This window comes from Dermacentor silvarum, chromosome 3, assembly GCF_013339745.2.
Source record: "Dermacentor silvarum isolate Dsil-2018 chromosome 3, BIME_Dsil_1.4, whole genome shotgun sequence".
Lineage (NCBI taxonomy): Eukaryota > Metazoa > Arthropoda > Arachnida > Ixodida > Ixodidae > Dermacentor > Dermacentor silvarum.
Genome location: NC_051156.1, coordinates 209071648 through 209093756, shown reverse-complemented (window position 1 = coordinate 209093756; position 22109 = coordinate 209071648). Strand labels below are relative to the sequence as shown.

The 22109-nt window shown below is 43.3% G+C and overlaps 1 protein-coding gene across 2 annotated transcripts in view; it reads left to right on the top strand.

Annotated features, from left to right (window-relative positions):
* The window catches only part of LOC119446574 (procollagen-lysine,2-oxoglutarate 5-dioxygenase), a 157506-nt gene that overhangs the window by 8398 nt on the left and 126999 nt on the right, over nucleotides 1-22109 (top strand). Inside the window, exons 6-12 of one of the 2 annotated variants that reach the window (XM_037711042.2) lie at nucleotides 726-771; nucleotides 4987-5010; nucleotides 8856-8968; nucleotides 10117-10180; nucleotides 12597-12694; nucleotides 18068-18166; nucleotides 18970-19101. In XM_037711042.2, the coding sequence (XP_037566970.1) occupies nucleotides 726-771; nucleotides 4987-5010; nucleotides 8856-8968; nucleotides 10117-10180; nucleotides 12597-12694; nucleotides 18068-18166; nucleotides 18970-19101 (576 nt within the window). The remainder of the gene's footprint in view (nucleotides 1-725; nucleotides 772-4986; nucleotides 5011-8855; nucleotides 8969-10116; nucleotides 10181-12596; nucleotides 12695-18067; nucleotides 18167-18969; nucleotides 19102-22109) is intronic. The other variant, XM_037711043.2, reaches the window with a different exon arrangement.

Genomic DNA, 22109 nt, shown 5'->3' with positions numbered 1-22109 from the left:
AAAGCAAGGTTATTGCTCTCATTTTGCACCGTTAAGTAGAAGATATCAGAATAACATCTATCCTGCCTTAAAGAGGCCCTGGAACAGCTTTAAAAAAAATTAAGTAATGGATCCAGTATTAAAAAGCATCACCTCACAAATATTTTCTGATGAAACGTTTTTGAATCAGCCTTGTGCGAGTACAGTTATGAACAGTGAAATAATGTGCCTGTCACACCTTCGTGGTCATCCCCTTACTTTTCTTATTCCCTATGTTCTGAAAGCTGTGTTGATGATGAGCCTGGTGGAACAATACTTACAGGATTCTATAAAATTCTATGAGACAGTGGTACTGCTCCCCACCACCAAAGTGGTGGTGGGGAGCACCACCACTTCGGTGGTGGGGAGCAGTTCCACTGCTCCCCGTGATCACCACTTCCGTACTCCCAGTCAGCCGCACTGTAACCGGTATTTCGTTTCCCGCAACTGCACTATAAGCAATACATGTATGCATGGAGTGCTATGGGAAAATTAACGGGAGTCTGAAAAGACCGCACTATATCTGCTCCTGCACTATAAGCGGTTACGTTATAAGTGGTCTATACTGTATTTAGACACTAATGTTGCAAAGTGTTTCAGGACTTGCGTAATCTACAGAGTAATTAATTATTTCAGCTCTTGCTGTCCACTCTCAGCATTATGTTTGAATGATCAATTTACGTTTTTTTTTTTCTTTCTTTGTGCAGGAGGCTTATCCAATAGCAAATGGGGAACGTTTCCTCAATTCAGGAGGTGAGACTTTGTTTCCATTGTTTTTAAAGAATTAGTTAATTCATACTTATTTTCCCACATGCACAAATGTCAGAGATATTTCATTATTCTTTTTTGTTTTAGGGTTACATTCGTTGTCAGCATCCCTTAAGAAAATGAATACCTCATGAGAAAGGAATAAATATGGAACATTAGTTTGTCATTGTAATTTCTTCCGACTTAAGTCCTGACTTGCTCATTTCGCTTTCCTTCCACCTAAATTTTATAAACTTACAGTTGTCTGCATAGTTCGTGATGGGACATTTTCATTTTACAGTTGACAAAGTCGTGCTCGCTGTAAACTGTCCATGTATAATTTGTGTTGCCTCAGTGTGTTTTCAGCTGGAGGAGGTATCATTACATGTAGAGCAGAGAACTTATGGATAAGTTAAAAAAAATAAAGATAAAAATGCATTGAACAAAGTATTTTCACATTAAGAAATATACCACCAGAATTACATGCACATTCACATTCTGAGCATGCAATAAGTACCATGTGTGGAAAATAGAGATGTGTGAAGCCATGGAATGTTATTGAGCCACAGTGAAGTTTCCTGCAATATGACCTTTGGAATCGTTCACTACGGTTTACATTGGGAATGCCTGTAAAATTTGTGAATGAAAGGTCAAAGAAAACACAAATTTTGAAGTGAATTTGTTTGGGCAAAAAAAGTATTCACTCGGCTCAGCTTCATCTAGCTTATCGTATTTTCCGGTCTTAAGTCGCACCAGTGTATAAGACGCACCTGTTCGTTTGGTATGCGATGAAAAGAAAAATTACAGTGACGTTTCATCCGTGAACGTGGGTCACGCGCAAGCGTATGGGTGCCATATATTTCCACTCCAGGCGCATTTCTGCCGTCGTGGTTGCCACGATGTTCCGTATAAAGTGCGAGGGCAGCAACATCGTCCCCGCACGCCGTATGTTGTATGTGCGAGTGAAAGCATGCGACGGCGAGCCGAATCGTGCACAAGGGAGGAAAGTGGAAGGCAGCGCGGGAGGGAGGGGGGGGCTTGTACTCTGGTAGCAACTGTGTAGTTTGCGCAGCACCGTGCGCCGTATCTTGACAGCGATCTGCAGATGCGATGACTTCGGGGTCGGTCGACTCGCAGTCTGCCTGCCGCCGCTTGTGTTGCTGCTCCGTCCTTATCGCACGGCACTCGGTAATTCGAACACAAGAACCTGGCACCTCGATAGTGCACACAGAACCCGTAGCAATAAGTCAACCAATGCGTTTCGCGGGGCCATAACATCAAATCCGATTTTGACGGCAGTTTTTCCGAGAAAAAAAAAAACGTACATAAGTTGCACCGTTCTATAAGACGTACCGACAAAAAATTCAGAAAAAAACGCGTCTTATACACCGGGAAATATGGTATGTATTTTGCTTATAACAGTGTGTAATAATAAAATAAGGACAAGGTTGTGTGTAATGAAGTAGCATTATTCAACCCAGCCTGGGTGACAGTGGGAGTTTTGATACATCAGACCAAAAAAGTGCACCTTGCTCTTTTTGTGTGTGTGTCGTTTCGAACTCCTCGGGACTGTACACCTTTGTGGGAATTATTCTTTATCGAATTAAGCTTGATCCAAGATAAAATTGTGGCAATGTTCACACTGATACACATAGAAACACAGTTCTTATGTTTAATTCTGTGGAGCTCTAACTAATTTAGATAATCGTAATGTTAGTGTGAATGTTGTGAAGGATAGGTTTGTCGTATAATGTAATTCCCGGTTCTGAAATAGTTGTTCATAGTTGATTGCTTTGGCAGCACACAAAATCATCAGACATGTTTCCTTGCCGACCATTTTCCATCTCTTGAGTGTTGTGTGAATGTCTTTTCTTCTGAGCTGCTTTAGCTGCAGAAGCTGCACTCTTAATATTCTGCTTTGTCTCATGACAGAAAAGGTTTAATCTAACCGCAAGCTCTGTTAAGCAGTTTTAAAATGCATTGAAAATTAATGGGCCAACCAAAATTTTGGGACTCAACATGGGCGGAGCCGCCAACTTGATTGGGGTGCCTTCGGCTCCCCCAATCTTTTTCCTCGGGACCTTTCCATAAAGTTCTTGTCAACTGTCCCCATTTGAATTCACATGTGTTGATTATAATATGGTAAAAAGAGCTGTTTCATGCGGCTCCTAATGTGTTATCGGTATGTCTTTATTGCATGTCAGGTTGCTATGAGACATTCCTTCAAATAGAATAATTTCATATTTACAAATGTAATATTCACGTAGCATTGCATCTGCGTTTCATAGTATACGCATTTCCTAACAGCTTATGTAGTATTGTGACAAACCTGATCTGGTGCAAGTTTCCTTGTTTAAGTGTTTGTTTACACGAGCCCTCTTCATATCTATTTGGAACACTTTTCACTCTTTTGTGCAATAGTGCACAGTAGAAATGGAGAGTGATCTGGTTGGAGTATAGCACAACTTTTCTTGCCTAGACGTTTGTTCATGCAAGCCCTCTTCCTATGTACTTAGTGTTGCCAACTTTTTTCCAAGCATAGAGAAAGCGAACAAGAGAAAAGTAGTCGCTATATTCTCAATAAATTGGCCGCTGAAATGGCCACTAGAACTGCTCAGTGAATTCGAAATAATGCAGCCATTTTGAAACACTATACTATAGGCTAACATGGCATAAAAAATCTCTCGAAATATTTCACGTTCGTGTAGTGTCCAATGCATGTTAGAAATAAACAGTTCATTTACCAGCAGGGTGTAGAAGGTGTTATTAGGGTATCTTAAAAAAAAAACAATGCTTAATGACAGCTCAAATTTCGTGTTTGCCTTCAGATTTTAAGATTACCAATCCAGCACTATTCAAAATAATGCGGGTAACCCGACTTCCCCAGCACAAAGATGCACTTGGTCCACCTTATGCCTGCAAATTTTCTAGTTTTCAACGGTCGTGAGAGGAGACCTAAATTATGCAGCATAATCTTGGTCGTGTTGTTAACACGGCAAAGTGACAATTAAGTGACCTTTATACTGGTCAAACATGTCGCAGCCCCTTGATTCACCTGAAAGCTCTCTACAGGATTACTTTGTTTGAAACCCGTAAGAAATGGAGCCGTTACGTTCAGACTCACACGAATTAGCCCAGCTGCTCCAATGTGTGTGCTTTTCTGCAGCTAATATATCCTAGTATTCAGCTGCTGCATTCTAAATCTCACCATAAAATTTATTGTAATAAGCTATGGTAAATTATTTTACTGCTACACTTGCAATGTTCACTTGTAGAACGTGCATAGCAAAACTGCAGCACTTGCAGTGTAAATACCCTATTCTAACAGGTTTTACAAGGAACGATGAAAATGAATTTTGTGAGTAATATCTGAAGCCGGCTTTCATCAACCCATTAATCGCATGCAGGGGCAGATAACTGTTGATTCATCATGATCACAGGGCCCATGCGCCATACATGCAATTTCGGCCTCCTTTTTGTAGCTTTTCAACAATAAAGTGCATTCTAGAAAGTCATTTTCATAGCAACTTTCTCAACTTCGAAGTCGCTGAAATGTCGTCAATTATTCAACCATGTCGCTAAAACAGTCACCTGTCGCTAAATAGAAAAATTGATACGGAGCCCGCCAAAAAGTTGCTTAATCTAGTTGCTAAAGTCTAGTTGCTAAAATGGCAACATTGTATGTACTTGGAGCATTTGACATGGCAAACAGCGCAAATGATGGAGCAAGGGAAATGCAAATAGGGCAGATGTGGTGACCGTCAACTGATTTTTATTTCGAGTTATACAGTGCATATGTGACAGATGATTGTACGAATTTGACTAAAAATAATTTGATAGTTGGCGCATATCTTTCCAGTTTGTATATATCTCCTGTCCCATTGCCACTGCTTTTTGCCATGTTGAACATATTCTAACTGACCCAGCTTAAAAGTCTCATACTTAGAATGATTACCACTCATCTGTGAGAAGGTGGGCAGTTTAACATAAGAGCGATTTCTTATGTGGCACTGTCTTACCCAGTGCTGTCTGTGTGTGCTTCTCTGACGTCCTTGTCTTTCCTTGCGCTGAAAAAATGATTTGAAGATGAAGGTGGTCTAGTTGGAGTACAATATGCTCATTGACACATGTTACTGTGTATCTGCCAAAGCATTTGCTTTACTCACATTGCTTATTCTTATTTTGTGCTGTTCTTTGCTGTGAATGGCCCTAACTCCCTAGCTTGCCCCGATTTCTCGTACGCAGGTGAGTAATGCGCTGAGCATGCATACGCATGAGATCCGTTTCAAATTGCTGTCAATGAGCACGGTCTAAAGAGTAGGGTTAAACTTGACTCAAGTTTTTACGTGGCTGAAGCAGATGCCTGCAATGTTAAAATGTGACATCAAAGCTGTTGTCTTGAGCATTGAAATTTTATTGTCTGGCGATTTGTGTTTTGCCATGAAGACTTGTTGCTGCATCTTGTATACCATTGTGCTAGCATGGCTTCGTGGCATGTTATGCTGTCTGAACTCACTGGAAACTCTTTGCTGTGTCTTTTTTTTTTCCCCAGAGTGTGTGTGTGTATTTTGTTCTGTGCTAAGATTATAAATTATTTTTGTAACCACAATAAGGTGTTGCTATACATATGGTCTTGCTTCGTAACTTTCTTGACTTTTCATTATGATGTTTGAAAGCCATCAAGTGATCTCAGAGGCAAGCAACTTTAGCCCGACCCAGTGAAGTGAAACGTTTTGGTTGAAATATATGCAGGCTTATATTCATGGCATTCAGCATTGTGTTCATTCTGAAGGCAGTGCAGCTCACAGACATGTAGGTGTTTTGGTGTACAGCCTTTGTCGAAAGAAAACAAGCCACTGTACCTATGACCACTGTTCACTCTTCAGAGATTTCTAGCATCAGTAGCTTCATGGGTGGGACACAACACAGCCAGGCCTTAGTGACAGTGAGGCTCCTGTTGCTTCATTTCTTTTGACAAAGGCTGTACGCATTCAATTACCATGAGTATAACATTGTCTTGTAAACTGTTGTGTTTTAATGAGGGATCTAGACATGTCTCACTCTAGGGCTTGGTTTTATGGTTTCGCTTAAATATGGTTTCGTGGTTTCAAGATTAGATGCTCAGGCACTTTGTGCACTTTGCACTGTATGTTACTGGTTCCAGTAGTGTGCAAGTTATTGCGCTAGGTATGGTAACATGCATGTGCTTTCAAATCTATAGAGTAATTTTGTTTTATTGCGATAGCAATTATATGGATACTCCAGGTGCATTTCTGCCATCATCGTCACCATGATATTTAGTATGAAGTCCAAGGGGGATGACATCGGTCGCTTCGGCCGTATGCTGTATGTACGAATGAAAGCGTGTGAGGGTGAGCTGACGATGGTGGCTCAATCTTGCGCGCAAGGGAGGAAACCAGGGAGGAAGTGTGCCATATCTTCTGTTGTGCACAAGGCATTGGGGAAGTGAAGAGAGGGGGGGCATTCTACTCCTGCGGTGGCTGTGTATGGCGCGGCTGCGCAGGCTCTGTCATGAAAGTAATCTGCGATGGGGACAGAGTGTGCCGAGTGCTGTTAGCTTTCTGTGTGCGCTGTGTTCTCGCTGCTTAGTTTGTGGTCAAGTGAGAGGCAGCACGAAGGTCAATTCGCTCGCCGCTGCTGCCGCGCTTCCTTACTCCAGTGTTTTGACAGCGAGTGTGCACGGTCATTGAGTGAGATGTGTTCATGTTTGCTTGTGTGCGCGTTTTATACGGCCGATAAAACTACTATTCTTACTTTGTATAGCTGTGTACTAATTTACTATCGCAATTGATGCTTCTTCGGGTGAAACTGCGACTTTTTATCGTATCATTGTTACTCAGTTGTCTTGCAATTTATTATTGTGCTTAAGTTGGCTGTAAATATTGCTAACATTTGCTAACACCTTCACTTTTATTCAAATATGGTCATTTAATTTATAGTATTAAAGGGACCCTGAAACTGATTTTGATGATATTAATATACTGAGTCGTTAGGGTAGGTCCTTCTGATCATTAATTGGTGCTTATAAGTGCTCCGCATAAAGCATGTAATTTATTATAAGGTTTTAAAATGGCACATCGCTACCGATTGTAGCACGCCAGTCGGCTGAGTTTTCAGCCAACCCTGACCAGGTGATGCGATTTGACCATAGGATATCAGTAGGGCGAGCTATCCGATTGGCTGCCCAGGACGCGTCATAGATAATTTTTCCAACATTATGGTGAACAAATGTTATTCGCAATAGTTGAAATGTCAGTTAATTTGTTTCTATAACAAGAAAGAGATAGAGAATGCACAAGGACAGTGTATCACTACACTTTTGAAAGCAATTCTGGCACACAGCAAGTGTCGTCTGCTTGTGTTACAGCTTGCTCCGTGTTGATGAGAGCAGCGCGGTCAGTGTTGGTCTCATTCTTTCTTTTCGCGAGCACCATGGTTTGCCCTTGTTGCATTGTGGGCTGCAAACGTAGCGACTGGCAATATGTTAAACTGCGACATCGTGCCCCTCTGCAAAGCAGCAGACGAGCGGAGTGGCTGCAGCGCATTGGACTGTCAGTATCTGAACGGCGCCAGCATTGACGTATTTGCGGCTGTCACTTCACGCCGAAGGATTACTACCACAATAGAGTTTAGGGTGTCCGGTAGTCGGGTAAACGCAAGTGCTAGCGTACTAGGTGTTTTACAGGATGAACGGAGGCGCAAATGTGAACTGCTTGTACGGTGCAGCCACCTGGTGGCAGAAAGCTCAACCAAACACAGAGCTAATATAGCAGTAACCAAGTGTATTCTACTTTGCTGCTGGTGCAAATTTTCGGCAGTAGTGTAATCTTGAACACATTGTCTTTTTAATTGTTTAAAATACTTTACGCTTGGTTACAGCAATATTAGCCCTGTGTTTGGCTGGTGAAGCTCTGTGCCACCAGGTGGCTGGACTGTGCGTACCGATTAGGCCGCTCACGTACGTCTACGAAGCTCCTTCATCACAGCGGTATGGGGGGGCTTTAGTTTACGCCTCTGCCTATCCGTCAAAACACCCAGCTCGCCAGTGGTTACCGGAATACCGGACACACTTGACGCTGTGACAGAACGCTCGCAATGCGCGCTGCTTGGATTGCTCTCACTGGGGATCGACAACCAGGTGGCTAGCGGAGAGGTTGGAGAGCCTTCGTGTGCTGGCTCCAAGACAACCGGAAGTAGACGACACCACGTCACATCATCACGTAGAGCTAGTGAAGGCGGAGCTCAGCCCCGATCACTCGGCGAATGAGTTGAGAAAAAGCATGGCTAGGGAGGAGGGTAACTTGTAATCATCCGTAGCTCTCTTAATATGAGGCACTTCACTTAAATTGTCACACGAATGTTTTACTGTAGCTGTACCCTATGTGTCTACAATATTTGTCCGAACCATTTCAGGGACCCTTTAATTTTTCTTACTGCGTGCAAACAAAAAGGAAACAGGTAATTAGAAAAGAATAGAATGGTTCAAGGAATGAGAATTTTCTTACAATATGTCCTTAAATAACTTCATTAATGCTTTGAACTAAACTCAACATAGCACTAATGTTGTACTGTGTCTTATTGAATCTTACAATTTTCCTTTTATGTTTTGGTTTGAGGGTGCACTTTATAACATTTCGTCCATTATATAAAACCTTCTTACACAGACTTTATAATAGCACAGTTAAACAACATGAGACATTCGTTATTGCTTTCTTATATGATGTTTCCAGTGTTATCTTGCAGCCAATTTGTGTGCTGATTGATGATTGAAGGCATTTGAACTTGACTTTTTTCTTATTTCTGTTTCTGTGTTAGTGTACTGTATTGTTCGAACTGTCTTCCCTTGTGCACCTTGGTCTAGATTTTTGTTACTTACTGGCATCCCGGAGAGTGCAAAGTTCATGCATGTAAAGCTGGCTTGACGCATGCTGTGAATGACAATTATTGGTTTTGCGACACGATGCACTCTGGTATAGAAGAACAGGTTGCTTAGCTTTGGGCATTTCTTTTGGCTTGATTTTGTTTCACATTTCAAGATGTGGTGCTTTATTCATTTTTTTTATTCCCAGGTTTCATCGGTTACGCCCCTCAGGTGTACAGCATTGTTTCTAGTTCCGATCTGGAAGATGCTGCGGACGACCAGTTGTTCTACACCAAGGTTTACCTCAATGAGGACCTTAGGGTGAGTGACTTTCTCAGCTCATAACAGCATCTGCTGATCTGTGATACTGTAATAAAAATCCGAGGACACCTAAGCACTTCGTATGAGTTGTGAATTCAAAAGCATGAATGTCCAATTGAACACCGCTGAACAGTCTTTCGAGTTTTGTACAGCGAGTAATGTATCAGCGGTATGTGCTGCCCAAGCCAGCAAGCAGCAGCAGCCTCAATGGTCATGAGTGCCTGCATCATGTGTCATGATGTTGGCACTCAAATGCGATCATAGTGCAAACGCCATGAGTGCGCCTCAACGGAGCCGCAAGGCGCACTTATGACGTAGCGTCTCAGCCAGTGGAAATTTAGGTGCCGTTTCGCTGCTACAGACGCCGCTGGCTTTCTCACTCAATGGGCCATTTGATGCTCTCGCATCAAAAACTGAATTTCTAAAAGTGAAACGGACCCACCGATAACGCTCCGCAAAACTGGCTTGGTGGTGAAGCCAGGCCGGTGTTGTGCCTTCCGCTGCCGGCATGAACATTGTGCGCATGCACACTACAAGCACACTATTGTTCCTGCTGAGTCGCTGTGTGTATGCACTGGTCTGAGAAGAACTGACAGTAAACATCAAGCTCAAGTTATCTAACATATTAATTACACTGGGCACTGACTCACACTGACGGTGTCCTGTGGTTCTCATCTCATGCACCACCTGCGGTGAGCAGCCTTTAGGGCCACTGGCAATGCTGCTCATCAGGGCAGCATTGTAAGACGCCTGGTAGCAGCCGAGGTGCTGCTCCCTCCACCCAGCTGAAGTTGCCTTGCTGCGTCATGCCAATCATGTCAAACCTGCATATTGTTGGAACACCATCTGAGGAGTTCAAGCGCAATGCTAAACCTTGCTATGGCTTTCAATGCTTCGTCCTTTGGGCGAAACTGCCAATTTCTTATTTTTGCTGCATGCAAGACAGTTTCATTTTGTAGATTGTACGTGCATCTATGTTGAGGTGCAGTGTTCACATTTGCGTATATATAAAATTAATATTGTTGCATAAGTAAAACATTATTTTTTTAGTATCGCTACATGTTTAAAATGCTGATATTCTTCTTGGTCGTGAGAATGAGAGATGCAACTTGTTTTCTTACCCCTACATGATGTCACTTTCTTTACAGAGAAAGTGGGGCATCAAGCTGGACCATAAAGCTGAAATTTTCCAGAATCTGAATGGAGCTGTAGGTGAGAAAAAAAAAAAAAAAAACATTTGCTCAGGGCTGACTGTACCTACTCCGAGAGGAACAGTTGGGGTTACTTTGATGCTCAACAAATGTGAAAATGGGGTACCTTATCTTGTTTTTCATACTCTTGGTGCAGTAGTATCATTCTTGACCACCATATAATGGCAATGCCCTCTTGGTAGCAACTACAGTGGAAAATCAATACAATGTGATACAATACGATACAATACAATACAAGTTTATTTTGACAACAAATACATAGTTGTCAAGGATATTCACGTTAAGACTAACAAGTGCCTGACAGTGTCAAAACGTCTCCCTCCAAGGGACACACTACTCATAATGACAATGAGGATCAGTCAGACGGGAAAAGCTTTATAATAATTCAAAGGGCAGTGCCGTTCTGTTTGAAGTCAGATCAGGGTGTCTGAGAATGCATAGTTATAGAAAAAAAAAAACTTTCAGATGAAGACAACTCGTGTTCAGCGTGTGGGAATAGTGCAGGAACCATTGAGCACATTCCGTGAGAATGTCACAGTATCTGTACATCGATAAATGTGGAAGCAGCAGACATGAGTGAGGTGTTAGGTCTTCAGGACAGTATGGGAAACATAATTGAAACTGACTGTGGAGTCCAGTAAAATATAGATGAAAGATTGATAGTGCAAAGGAAGGGATAACATGCAATGAAGCAAACATTCAACAGTGAATAAAGTAGCTATATTTAAAGATTTACATACACCAGATAATTTTTTTTTCTTGAATGGGCTTGGCGGCTTATTGAATCGCCCTATTACGAAGGGGATGTTCTTATAATTATCATTATTGTCATTGTCATCACCATGCAATTTCTCCACTAAGTCTAAGGAACAGCTGTCTAAGGAACAGCTGAATTGGAGAGTTTAGAAAAATCCACCTGGTAGCCATCTTGTTTATTCCTGCATAAGAGTAAGAAAAATAAGTGGCGTGGTTCCAAACATTTTGAGGTAGGGACAGGAAGCCTTTCAAGCGAAAAGGCTCCGAGCTGCATGTACAGTGTGAATGACACTGTTGCCTTGGGACTATGGAAGTTTATTTGCCACATTCAGAAAGTCTTGCAGGACTCCTTTAGAAAAACATCGCTATGATTAGCGTGCTAACTTTTTAATGACCAACCAAAAGTGTGGGGTCAGGACAGTGGGAACAGCATGGCAGAATAGGGCATAAGCTGGAAGTTTATGAACAACGGCATGCACGACATACTGCCAGTACTACTAAGGAACACCAGAATTTATCCGCATGTTTGAACTTTACCAAATTTTAATTGTATAACTGTTACCGGCAAGCCTGATGATGATGATGATGATTTATTGGCATCCCCTTTGAAACGGGGCGGCGACAAATAGTCACCTAGCCTGCTTGATTTAATCAGGTATACTATACATGTTCTTTATCTAGCATTTTTGTATACCTCTCATTATTCTTTTTCTTTTTCAAAAGTTTACCTTGTACCACTACCTATGATTTTAAGAGATCAGGTCGTATCCATCTTTTTCCTGCTTTTTTTCCACCAGTACTCTAATCGTCTCTTGCTTATCTCTACGGCTGATCTGTTGATGTTTCCTTCCACTTTAAACCCAAGCGCTTCTGGGCACGTTACCTACGGTTCTCGCTGGGTGGATCCCGTCGCATTCCATTAGGATGTGCTGAGTGGTCTCTGGATCTTTACTGCAGCATACACATGCCTCATCTAGTTCCGAATTTTTGCTCCGGTATGTTTTGTCCTTAGGCAACCAGCTCGAGCCTCAAATAGAAAGGCACTGCCCTTTGTGTTATCGTACAGATTTTTCCTTCTAATTTCTTTCTTCTCATTCTTGTAAATCTTCATTGTCCTTTTTGTTTCCATTCTTTGCATCCAATTCACGGTCTCTATTTCTCTCACTTTCTTTCTGATGACTCCTGGTTGTCTATTTACAGTTTCGATTATCCTGTACTTGGTTGCCAACTTCCTTGACCTCTTCCTCCATTCTGTGTCCACGCTTTTCATGTAGAGATACTTGTGCACTTTAGCCGCCCATTTATTTTCATCCATGTTCCTGAGCCTTTCTTCAAAACTAATTTTGCTCTGTGCTTCTCTGACTTCAAAAGAGGCCCAACCCATGTCACCCTGCACTGCCTCATTTGTGGTATTACCGTGGGCTCCCAAAGCCAACCGGCCTACTGATCTTTGGTTAACTTCCAAACCCGACAAGATATCCGATTTTAAGCATAGAATGGCATTTGCGAATGTTAGCACTGGCACCATTACGCCAGCTAGGCCTTGCAAGCCTAGCTGGCGCCACCTGCAGTCAAAAACCTGCGCTTCCCTCAACTCTGTCTTAAATTCTTGAAGTTGTATTTTGAATGTTGTTGCCAATAAATGAAATGTTCCTTTGCAGGTGATGTGGAGTTGCTGGGTTTAGATTCTGAGCCATACTTGCACAATTCTGCATATGGAACAACACCTTTGGTGATACATGGCAATGGGCCTAGCAAAGTACGTACTGCAGCTTTTTTGTTATTGATCAGTCCTCCTGTTTCTCAAGTTCTTTTTCTGCGATCACTACAGTTGTATTGCTACATTGATGATGGAAATAAATTTGTACTTGTATTAATATCAATTGGCGTTAAACTGATATTACATTTGTTGTGCTGAATTTGTTTCATTGATATAGATAGATGTCTGTATTCTTGGGAAAGCTGGTGAATTGCATATAAAATAAAAGAAAGGAATTGAAGCCATATTATGTACGGTGCAGCATTTAGAGATGGTGCTTGTTGAAACTTGTGTTCACTTCCTCTGGTTTTTATTTTAAATATGGTCAAGTCATCCTTAGTTTAGGATTATCTTGTTGGTTTTTTAAGTGCATTTCACAACTGCTACTAATGAAGTAAAACCTCGTTAATACGTATCCGCTTAAGTAATTCCGGTTTAAATATAGTCGCAATGAATCCCGCACCCTGTCACCATTGAACTTATGTATTGGCTGACCGCTTGAGCCATAGCCGCTTACCACATGCCAAACGGTTAGTGCGTAGTATTTACTTCATTTTTAAGCGCGTACAAGCCCAGAATCGGGAAAATGTCGTGTGCGCAGACCATAGATAGTGAAATTGCGGCACACGGACTTTTCACGGACAGCAGTCACCACTGATAGTGACGTCAAAACAGGGGGGTCATGACGTGTTTCCGGCTCCCCTAGCTTCTGGTGCTTCCACGTTCTTCACGACGCCGACATGGAAGTGGGTGAAGGCCCTTCCGTCTCCGATGCGGCGTGTGCGTTTACCGTCATGAGGGCGTTCGCAGGGAAGTGGGGCCTGATGGGGAAACTGGCTTGTAGCCTTGCCGAGTTTGAGGATGCCGTCGTCGTTGTGAGGCCGCCATGGTGGCAAGTGAAAATCACAGACTTTTTGCGGCCTGCTCCCAAATAAAACTTGTCTTCGTGTGTGTTTGAGGGAGAATTATGATGTTCTTTTGTCGCTGGTAAGTCTATAGCTGCTCATCTGCCATTGTAGGTTAATTAGTAAATCGCCTTAGTGCGCACCTGATCCAAGTATCCCGCCAACTACGTAATAACGAGGTTTTACTGTATGTCATGCTTATTGTGCCTATACTGGCACACGCAATGCCTAAATATTACATAGAGAAGCTGCGGTAAAAGTCTCATTTTTCTCACAGCTTAGATAAGTAGCTTTAATTTACAGGTGCACAGTGCTGTTCGTGTGCTGAGGTTGATGCTGTACTTATCACTTTCTGGATACAATCACACTTGGTATATCCAGTTTTTAGTCTACGACATGATCTTATACAATGTAAAGATTATGTATTCTTAGCAGTGTGTCACTCCTGTTAATAAGATATGACTAGGGCTCCAATTTTTCGGAGTTTATTTTTCTTGAAATTTGGAGGATGTTTATCGGAGTTTATTTCTCATAAATTCCCAATTCTCCGAAATTCGGAGTTAAATTTTGCATTATTCTCAATACTCCAAAATCTTAGATGAAATGATATTTGAACACGAAAACATCAGAACACATGAAGCGTATTTTTGTTGTCTGGAAGGTTTGAATGCACAAACACATAAACACACAAGCACAAATACTTGAATACAAAACACCTACGTTTATGCGCATTACAACCTTATGGCTTGTTGTAATTGATGCTATCATACTTTACGAGGTGTTGCTGTCACTGATGGAAGCACGCTTCTTTCGATTGATGATTCTCAGCTTTGAAAATGCCCTTTCAACGCTTGCGCTATAAAAAACTCAGCGCGCAGCTGCAAAAGCACTGGCCACTGGACAGTGTGAAGTCTCCAAGCGACAGGGGTTCAACAATGTTACTGATTAATTAGCTTTGATAGTTCGCAAAATCACTCATGAGTTGGCTCATGTTGTCAGTTTCAAGAAACACTGACCTAAAAATTGCCGCATATGTTTCGAACGCGCGGGGTAACTCATGCTTCACAATTAGATTCACAATTTGAACACTATACCAAAACGATTCACTGATGTACACCATGGAGTGCATCAAAAAGGTTCCTCTCAACTGTCTGTCTCCACTTTTCAGCGACAGCAGCGTAGTATCCATGATGGTCTGCGACAGTCGTTGAGCGGTCATAGGTCTCTCTCTCCGTGCACGCTAAGCCCTTTGTTAAATGTGCGATGGGTGTGGTCTACGAGATACTGTTGACGTGAGGCAGTTTATATTGGCCAAACCGGCCGATGTATCAATGACTGCTTAGAACATGCCCTTTCGATATAGAACGGAACAGAGTCATATTCGTCGTTAAAATTGGAGTTTATCGGATAAATCCGAATTGTCGAAAATTCTACCGGCGAGTGTTTATCGGATTTTTTCGGATTTATCCGAAAACACGGAGCCCTAGATATGACCTAATGTACCTTAAGAATTCAAATGGCTAGTTAGGTCGGCTTACTTTTTCAGTGCTTTGTGAATTTTAGTAAAGCCATGCACGCTTGCTGTGTCTCAAACCTTTGCACCTAATGTGTCTGCTAGAAAGTGAGATGGCGACAGTGAGATGACGATGGTATAATGATGACAGCGTGACGATGATGGCACGAGAAAAAAATGTCACAGTTTCGCCCTAAGGGCGAAGCAATGAATGCGATAGCAACACAGCAATGTCATACGAAGTAAGGTGAGCGGCTTTGGTAGCAATATGAATTGTAGTAAACATGAGCTGATTAAGTAAGCAGGTGTGCTGCGGCGTAAGTAGACCGACATGAAGAGAGACTCGATGACCACGAGAAGGCGCGTGTGAAACGGTGGTGTTGATGAGTATCGCTTCCCGTGGGCAGCGCGTGCGAAGGGACACACCTGTAGTGCTGCACTGCCGATCCGGGCAGCATTGCATGTGTAGCGTGCGTTGGAAAATGTGACCCGACTATTACTAACTGAATGACCAAGCATGGTGTGAGCGCGCACAAACAAGCATGAATAGATCACACTGAATGACTGCAGACAACGACTGTCAAAATGCTGGCAGCGAGCCCATACGCCGCAGCGGGCGAAGGTACGTGCGGTCTATCGCTTCAACGGAAACTGAGCGGCGAATGCACGGCGCATAAAGGTCAGAGCCGTGTGGAGATAAGAGACGGTGCGGACGAGCAACGAGCGCGGTTGTTGGCAGAGTAGAAGTGCGCCCCCGCGCTCCCTCCAGCGCTGGCTTCCCGCTTCCTTGCTTGCGCGTGGGTGATTGAGTGCGTTCGCTTTCCGTGCTAGCGTGCGTCCCCGCACGCTTCCGCTCGGCCATACGGCGCGCGGCGGAGATTTTATCTATAGGGAACCTCACGGCGACGACGACGGCGACGGCAGAAATCCGGTAGAAGTGTCCATATAATTGCTATCGCAATAAAATGGGATGATGACGAGTGTATGACAATGATGGTGTGATGACGACTGCATCACAAAGCCTTTATGACAATGATGGCGTGGTGACGGCGGTCTAATGACGACGCTGTGACAGCGATGGCTTAACAACGGTACATATTCACATTTGAATTATGACAGCATAATTATGCTAGAATGAGGAAGAAAGAGTGATGCTGATGGTATGACAAAGGCGGTAAGACGATGACAGCATGACAACAATGGGATGACTGTGACAACAGTGACATCACGACGACGGTATGACGAGAGTTGGATGACAAATTTAGAATGACGATGACAAAACAACCATGACCATTGCGACGACGCAATGAAGGCTATAGCATGACAAGACAATGACGACAATGGAATGACGACTGTATGGCAATAATGGCGTGATGGTGATGGCATGACGAGACTCAGATGAAGCTGGAGTAACAGTGATGGAACGACCACGGTGACATTACGACGACAATATGACAACAAATGCATGATGACAATTGCGTGCCGACGATGGCATGACAAGAGTCAGGTGACGAAGCTGGATTGCTGACGATGTGACGACCATCAAGACACCACGACCACGAGCTCATACCTTGTGGCACGAAATATTAGACAACTTGGACTACTGGCCGGGTCAACGTAAAAGGATTGACAAACAAACAGACAGGCGAGTGGGCGTGACGGGATGTTGATGAGGCTGATGATGATGATGTTCAGTAGGCAGAACACTGTGGGCAAGCCCGACTTTGTCGTAACCTTCGCAGGCAATGACTTGCAGTGCAAGTCATTGCCTGCGAAGGTTACGACAAAGTCGGGCTTGCCCACAGTGTTCTGCCTTTGTGCAAGTCATTGCCTGCGAAGGTTACGACAAAGTCAAGCTTGCCCACAGTGTTCTGCCTACTGAACATCATCATTATCATCGGCCTATACAGGCCCTTAGCCAGGGGGGGACCCTAGGGCCCCCCCCCCCCCTTCCCCTAAATTTTGATCTTTACTGAAAATAATTACTGAAAAGTAGGTTCTTTCCTCAAATAGTCAAGGCCTTCAGCAAGTGCCCCCCCCCCGAAAAAAATTCCTGGCTACAGGCCTGAGCCTATATTTATCTCCACTGCAGGACGAACATCACACAACTGAACATCACACAGCTCCAATTTAATTTTGGATGTTCACATAGGCACCATATTCCGATTTTGGTGTCTACGACGCGCCAAACGCGGTTGTCATCAGCGAGCCGCAGTGTGCTCAGCCAGGGGACTCATCGCGGCACCCTGTGGTGGCCATGGTAACACACATGCTTGACACACATGCAATTACACACATGCTTAACTGAGGTGAGGGCGTTTGCAGCTTCAACTGGCTGCACAGGCCTGGTATTTTGTCCTCAGTCCATAGTCTAAATGCATGCAGTGGCTGACTGTTCACTTTGTATGTTGCAACAAAAGGTGCAGATATAAAAATCAGGCGTAGTAGTTTCTGGGCAGTCCACACTTGCTTTTGTTTCAAGTCTTAATGCTTCGTAAGTGTGTGAAGCTGATGATGTCGTTCTGTGCTTATATTTAGCATTTTTAATTGTCTTTCTAATTATGAAGTGACAGAAAAGCAATGACACCAATTAACTGGCCCATGCAGTGAACATTTAGACATGTGCACTGACTTTCTGCTGTGGTTTAAAATGTAGGCAATGTAGATTTCAAACAATGTCACTGCGTATTATTAAGGTAATGGTTTTTCATCACTCTAGTAAACCGCTGACAAGCAGTGAACCTCAAGAAGTACTTGCGGCATTGAGCAGTATGTGGGACTGTTGAATTAATGGGACATATGCTTGTCTCGCCTACTTGGTAGTCATGTCTGTCCTTTTTAACTAAAAATAAGCATTTCTTGAGAACAATGAACAAAGTATTAAGAAACATGCACCATTGATTTGATTTATCAGGCCTTAAAGCCTTTATATTTTGTTTTTCCATGCTACTGCAGGTCACATTGAACAGCCTTGGAAACTACCTTGCCAAGTCCTGGAATGACATAGCTGGTTGCCGTGTCTGCTATGACACCTTCAGCCTTTCTGACAAGCTGGTTGGTAGCATTGTTTGGCTTTGCTTACTCAAATTTGGACGGCAAAAGCACGAACATTGACTTCTTAGTTGTGTTTTCTTCCTTCTAATACTGCAAGCACATTCACTGATAGTGATTTACAAAGCATAATCCAATAACTTACTGCATTTTTACAACATGGATCTGCTTCCTCAAGTTGTGAAACCAAAACGCAGTTGAAAGAATTATGAGCTCACTTCGCTTACACGTCAAGCTCACTTCGAGTTCTTTGCGCTGCATGCTGCAATTAATTTGTGTCATTCCAAGCAGCAAAAGTTGCCAAGACGAAACTTTTGATATTGTCATCTGACTGTTACGGCATGTAAGCAGGCAGGTGACGGACAGTGAACTTTATGGAATTAGGTGCTCTATTTGGTGAACTTTCACTGACAAACTGAAGATATAAAGTCAGCGGCATTGATAATGTCAAGCACAGTCAGGCAGTGAACTAATCTAATGATGTGTGTTACATCTGACCCATGTTTATAGCATGTCAACACACATTTATAACAAAAAGGCAGAGATAGGGGCAACTAGAACCTACAAAGTGTGTCACAACAGTATGCGATCTGTAGTCACTGGCCTGTCTTGCCAGAAACTGCTGTAGCAGTCGTGATGCAAGAACACTCTCATACTCTTGATGCATCTTGCAATAAAGTGGAAGAAATTAGGGTGCTAACATATTGAGAGATCATGGAGGCACCATGAACTAAATACTTGCGGAAATGTTTTTATTTTGTTAAAAGATGCTGATTAGTGGTCGTACACTGTTGCTGCTTTTTCAGGACTCGGAGCTGCCAAAGGTTCTGATTGCTATCTTTGTGGAGCACCCCACACCTTTTTTGAAAGAGGCCATGAACAAAATCTACAACCTGAACTACCCAAAGGAGAAGATACATCTCTTTGTGCATAATGCTGTAAGTGGATAAGCTGAAGCTGTTTTCTTTTGAACTTGACATGAACAGTAATTTCTGTGGCGCAGTATTCTTATTCCATGTTTGGCCATATTCCATAAGAGTAGCAAGGTGCCCTGATCGCTACATGAGTGCTTACGAGGAAGCTTTAGTTTGGGGCCAGCTCCAATTTCTCTATTCAAACGCATATGAAATGCAGAAATACGCTACACAAAACAGCAAAAGTGGTGCAGGTACTTATGTGCAACCAAACTGAAGCACAGAGTCCGCATCACCATAGCCATCAGTGGTAACTTTATGGAAATGCTGAGAATGCTACGTGCCTTTTTATTGCGTTTAGTGCTGCACATGGCACAGTATTGCATTGGCCACGTTGCCTTCAGGACAACAGCAGTGTGATGAGTCCTCCTGTGATCCGAATAGTCCCCTAGTTAAACATTCACAGCACCACATGAGTGCCCTGGTATTTGGAAGGGATACTATAGTGTAAAGGTGGCAACATACAATGCCCATAGAGTGATGCCATCTTGTTTGAGACTGTGGGGAGATGCGGGACCAGGGGCCAAATTCAAATCATTTATTGTCACCATTCAGTTAATGTAGTGTTTCACTATGGGTTTAGCTCTGTAACATCAGGCAGATACAGAAATGAGTAAGTGAAACAGCAAATAACTTCTAATTTGTTTTATTAAATGTGGTAGGAAGCATTTGCAGAACAACATGTTTACACCTTTGCAAACATTTCAAAGGTCTCTTATAATAATTTTTAACAACATTCATTGTGGCAAAAATCTTACTAAATAGAGTCGAGACACGTGTCACATAATGGTCTGTTGGTTCGTGTTTGGCGACTTTTGTCCTAATATGTTTGTAACTTCAGGAAATCTTTAGTACTTTGTATAAAAACATAACTGGCATCCCACTCGTGCACAGCCAGTGTTACCAGCCTAGTAACACAGACAGGACTTAATTCCGGTGGCTATTCAGTCTTTTCGTTGCGTGTTCCTCATGTCACTATTGCAGTATTGCACAGAGCTGGTGAGACATAGATGCCTAGATAACTTCTAATTATTATTATTATTTGATTTGTAAACATATACACAGGAAAGAGAAAGAGAGGAGCAAGGCTGGCAACTGCCACCAGAAGGGGCACAATGCCTGCCTACTCTTCAGAAAGTAGGAAACAAACATAGAAGTGAAAGATAGGAAGGAGAGAAGGAAAGAGGAAAAAAAGAGCAAGGTGACAAATCTCAAAGAAATAAGTACAACATACAGTAGGGCCCGTCCCTGCAGGTCACGCTACTAAAGAATGTAAAAGAAAAGAAATAGTTGCTGGGTTACAAACGTGCCCGTAAGTTCATTGCTTCTAGAAAAGTAAGAAGAGTGCAGTGAGCTTGATCACGTCGAGACGCACAACCACTGGGGTATAAACATTCGTCTAGTGTCATGCACTGCAGGCCAAGGAGATGATAGTCCCTCACTAGCGATATGCGTTGGGCACTGAAAGCGGGACACTCCAATATTAGGTGCTGAAGTGTCTCACAGCCACTGCAAGACGTACACGATGGACTCGTCACACGTCCTTGTCTGTATAAACGTTCGCGCACGTTCACACAGCCAACCCTTAGCTTGAGTAGTTGCACTATAGCGCGACGAGGCAAGCCTCGACCACGAACACGCAGCGGGAACATACCACTTGCGACGCGCTGATCTGGATGCTGCTTGAGTAGGTGGCGACGAATCGGCAGACGAGCGTCATCAAGCTTGCACAAAATTTCAGGGCAAGCACAGTCGTTATGAGTGCAAGTTGAAGCCAGTCAATCAGCCTCATCATTTCCGGCGATCCCTATGTGCGAAGGTATCCATTGAGCAATGAGAGATACTCCACGTGATAAAATTTTGTTGGCAGAGTCAGTAATGATGTGCACAATTGGGCAATCAACCTGACTGCGTTGTAATCTGCTAAATGAAGTGCGGGAGTCCGTAAATATGACAATCCTCGGTGTGGTTAACTCCTCTTGTACGTATTTCAGTGCAACACTAATTGCTGCTAGCTCCGCAGTTGTTCACAAGGCTGGATGGGGTATATGAAATATACGATAACTTCTATCAATAATAACTTCTATGAAAATGATAACTTCTAAGCTGAAAGCTGTAGGACGCATTCACAGAACAAAATCCATGAAACTGGTGTCACACTATTTGCTTTGTTTCAACTCCATATGACTACAGTTATAAGTTGTTTAGAGCGTCCTGTCATTGCAACTACAGTATAGACCACTTATAACGTGACCGTTTATAGTGCAGAACTGGCTACAACGCGGCCTTTTCCGACTCCCGTTTACCCTCCCATAGAACTCCATGTATATGCATACCGCTTACAGTGCAGCCGCGTGAGACGAAATACCGGTTATAATGTGGCTTCCGCGGGAAAATCTCGCCAACAAGGGCAGCAGCGAGCACGCTTCTCAACAAGGTGCGTGCTCCCGGCCGGCGTATGCATTATTCAATGCAATTAAACTCTCGTTAGTTCGGACTTATTTGGCCGCACATTGGTTAATTCAGACTACTTTCGGAGCTCGGTGAGCGAGGAGCGCCGCAAATGTGCGACGCAAAAGAGCAAGAACGGCGCTAGCGTCCAACCCAAACGAAGCGACGGAGTCCGCATCGCCACAGCTATCAGTTGAAATTGTACGTGGATGACAGCAATGCCGGAACGCTTCGAGCCTATTTGTGTCTTTAAAGCCTGTATTCTTGCGTTTACCGCCACGCATAACACCGCGTTGACCGCGGGCTTTCGTAACTGCGAAGTCATCATCCACGATCACGTCGATAGCGGCCGGGGTGCCCTCCACAGCAGTAGCGATGCACAGTAGTTTCGTTTTTACTCGGTACGCGCGTCGGCCGCGTGCCTAAAAAACTGCGTAGTCGCCATCGATGATCGCATAGATAGCGACCGCGGTTTCGACTGCAGTTGTTGCAGCGAATGGTAGTTAATTCGTCCAGACTAG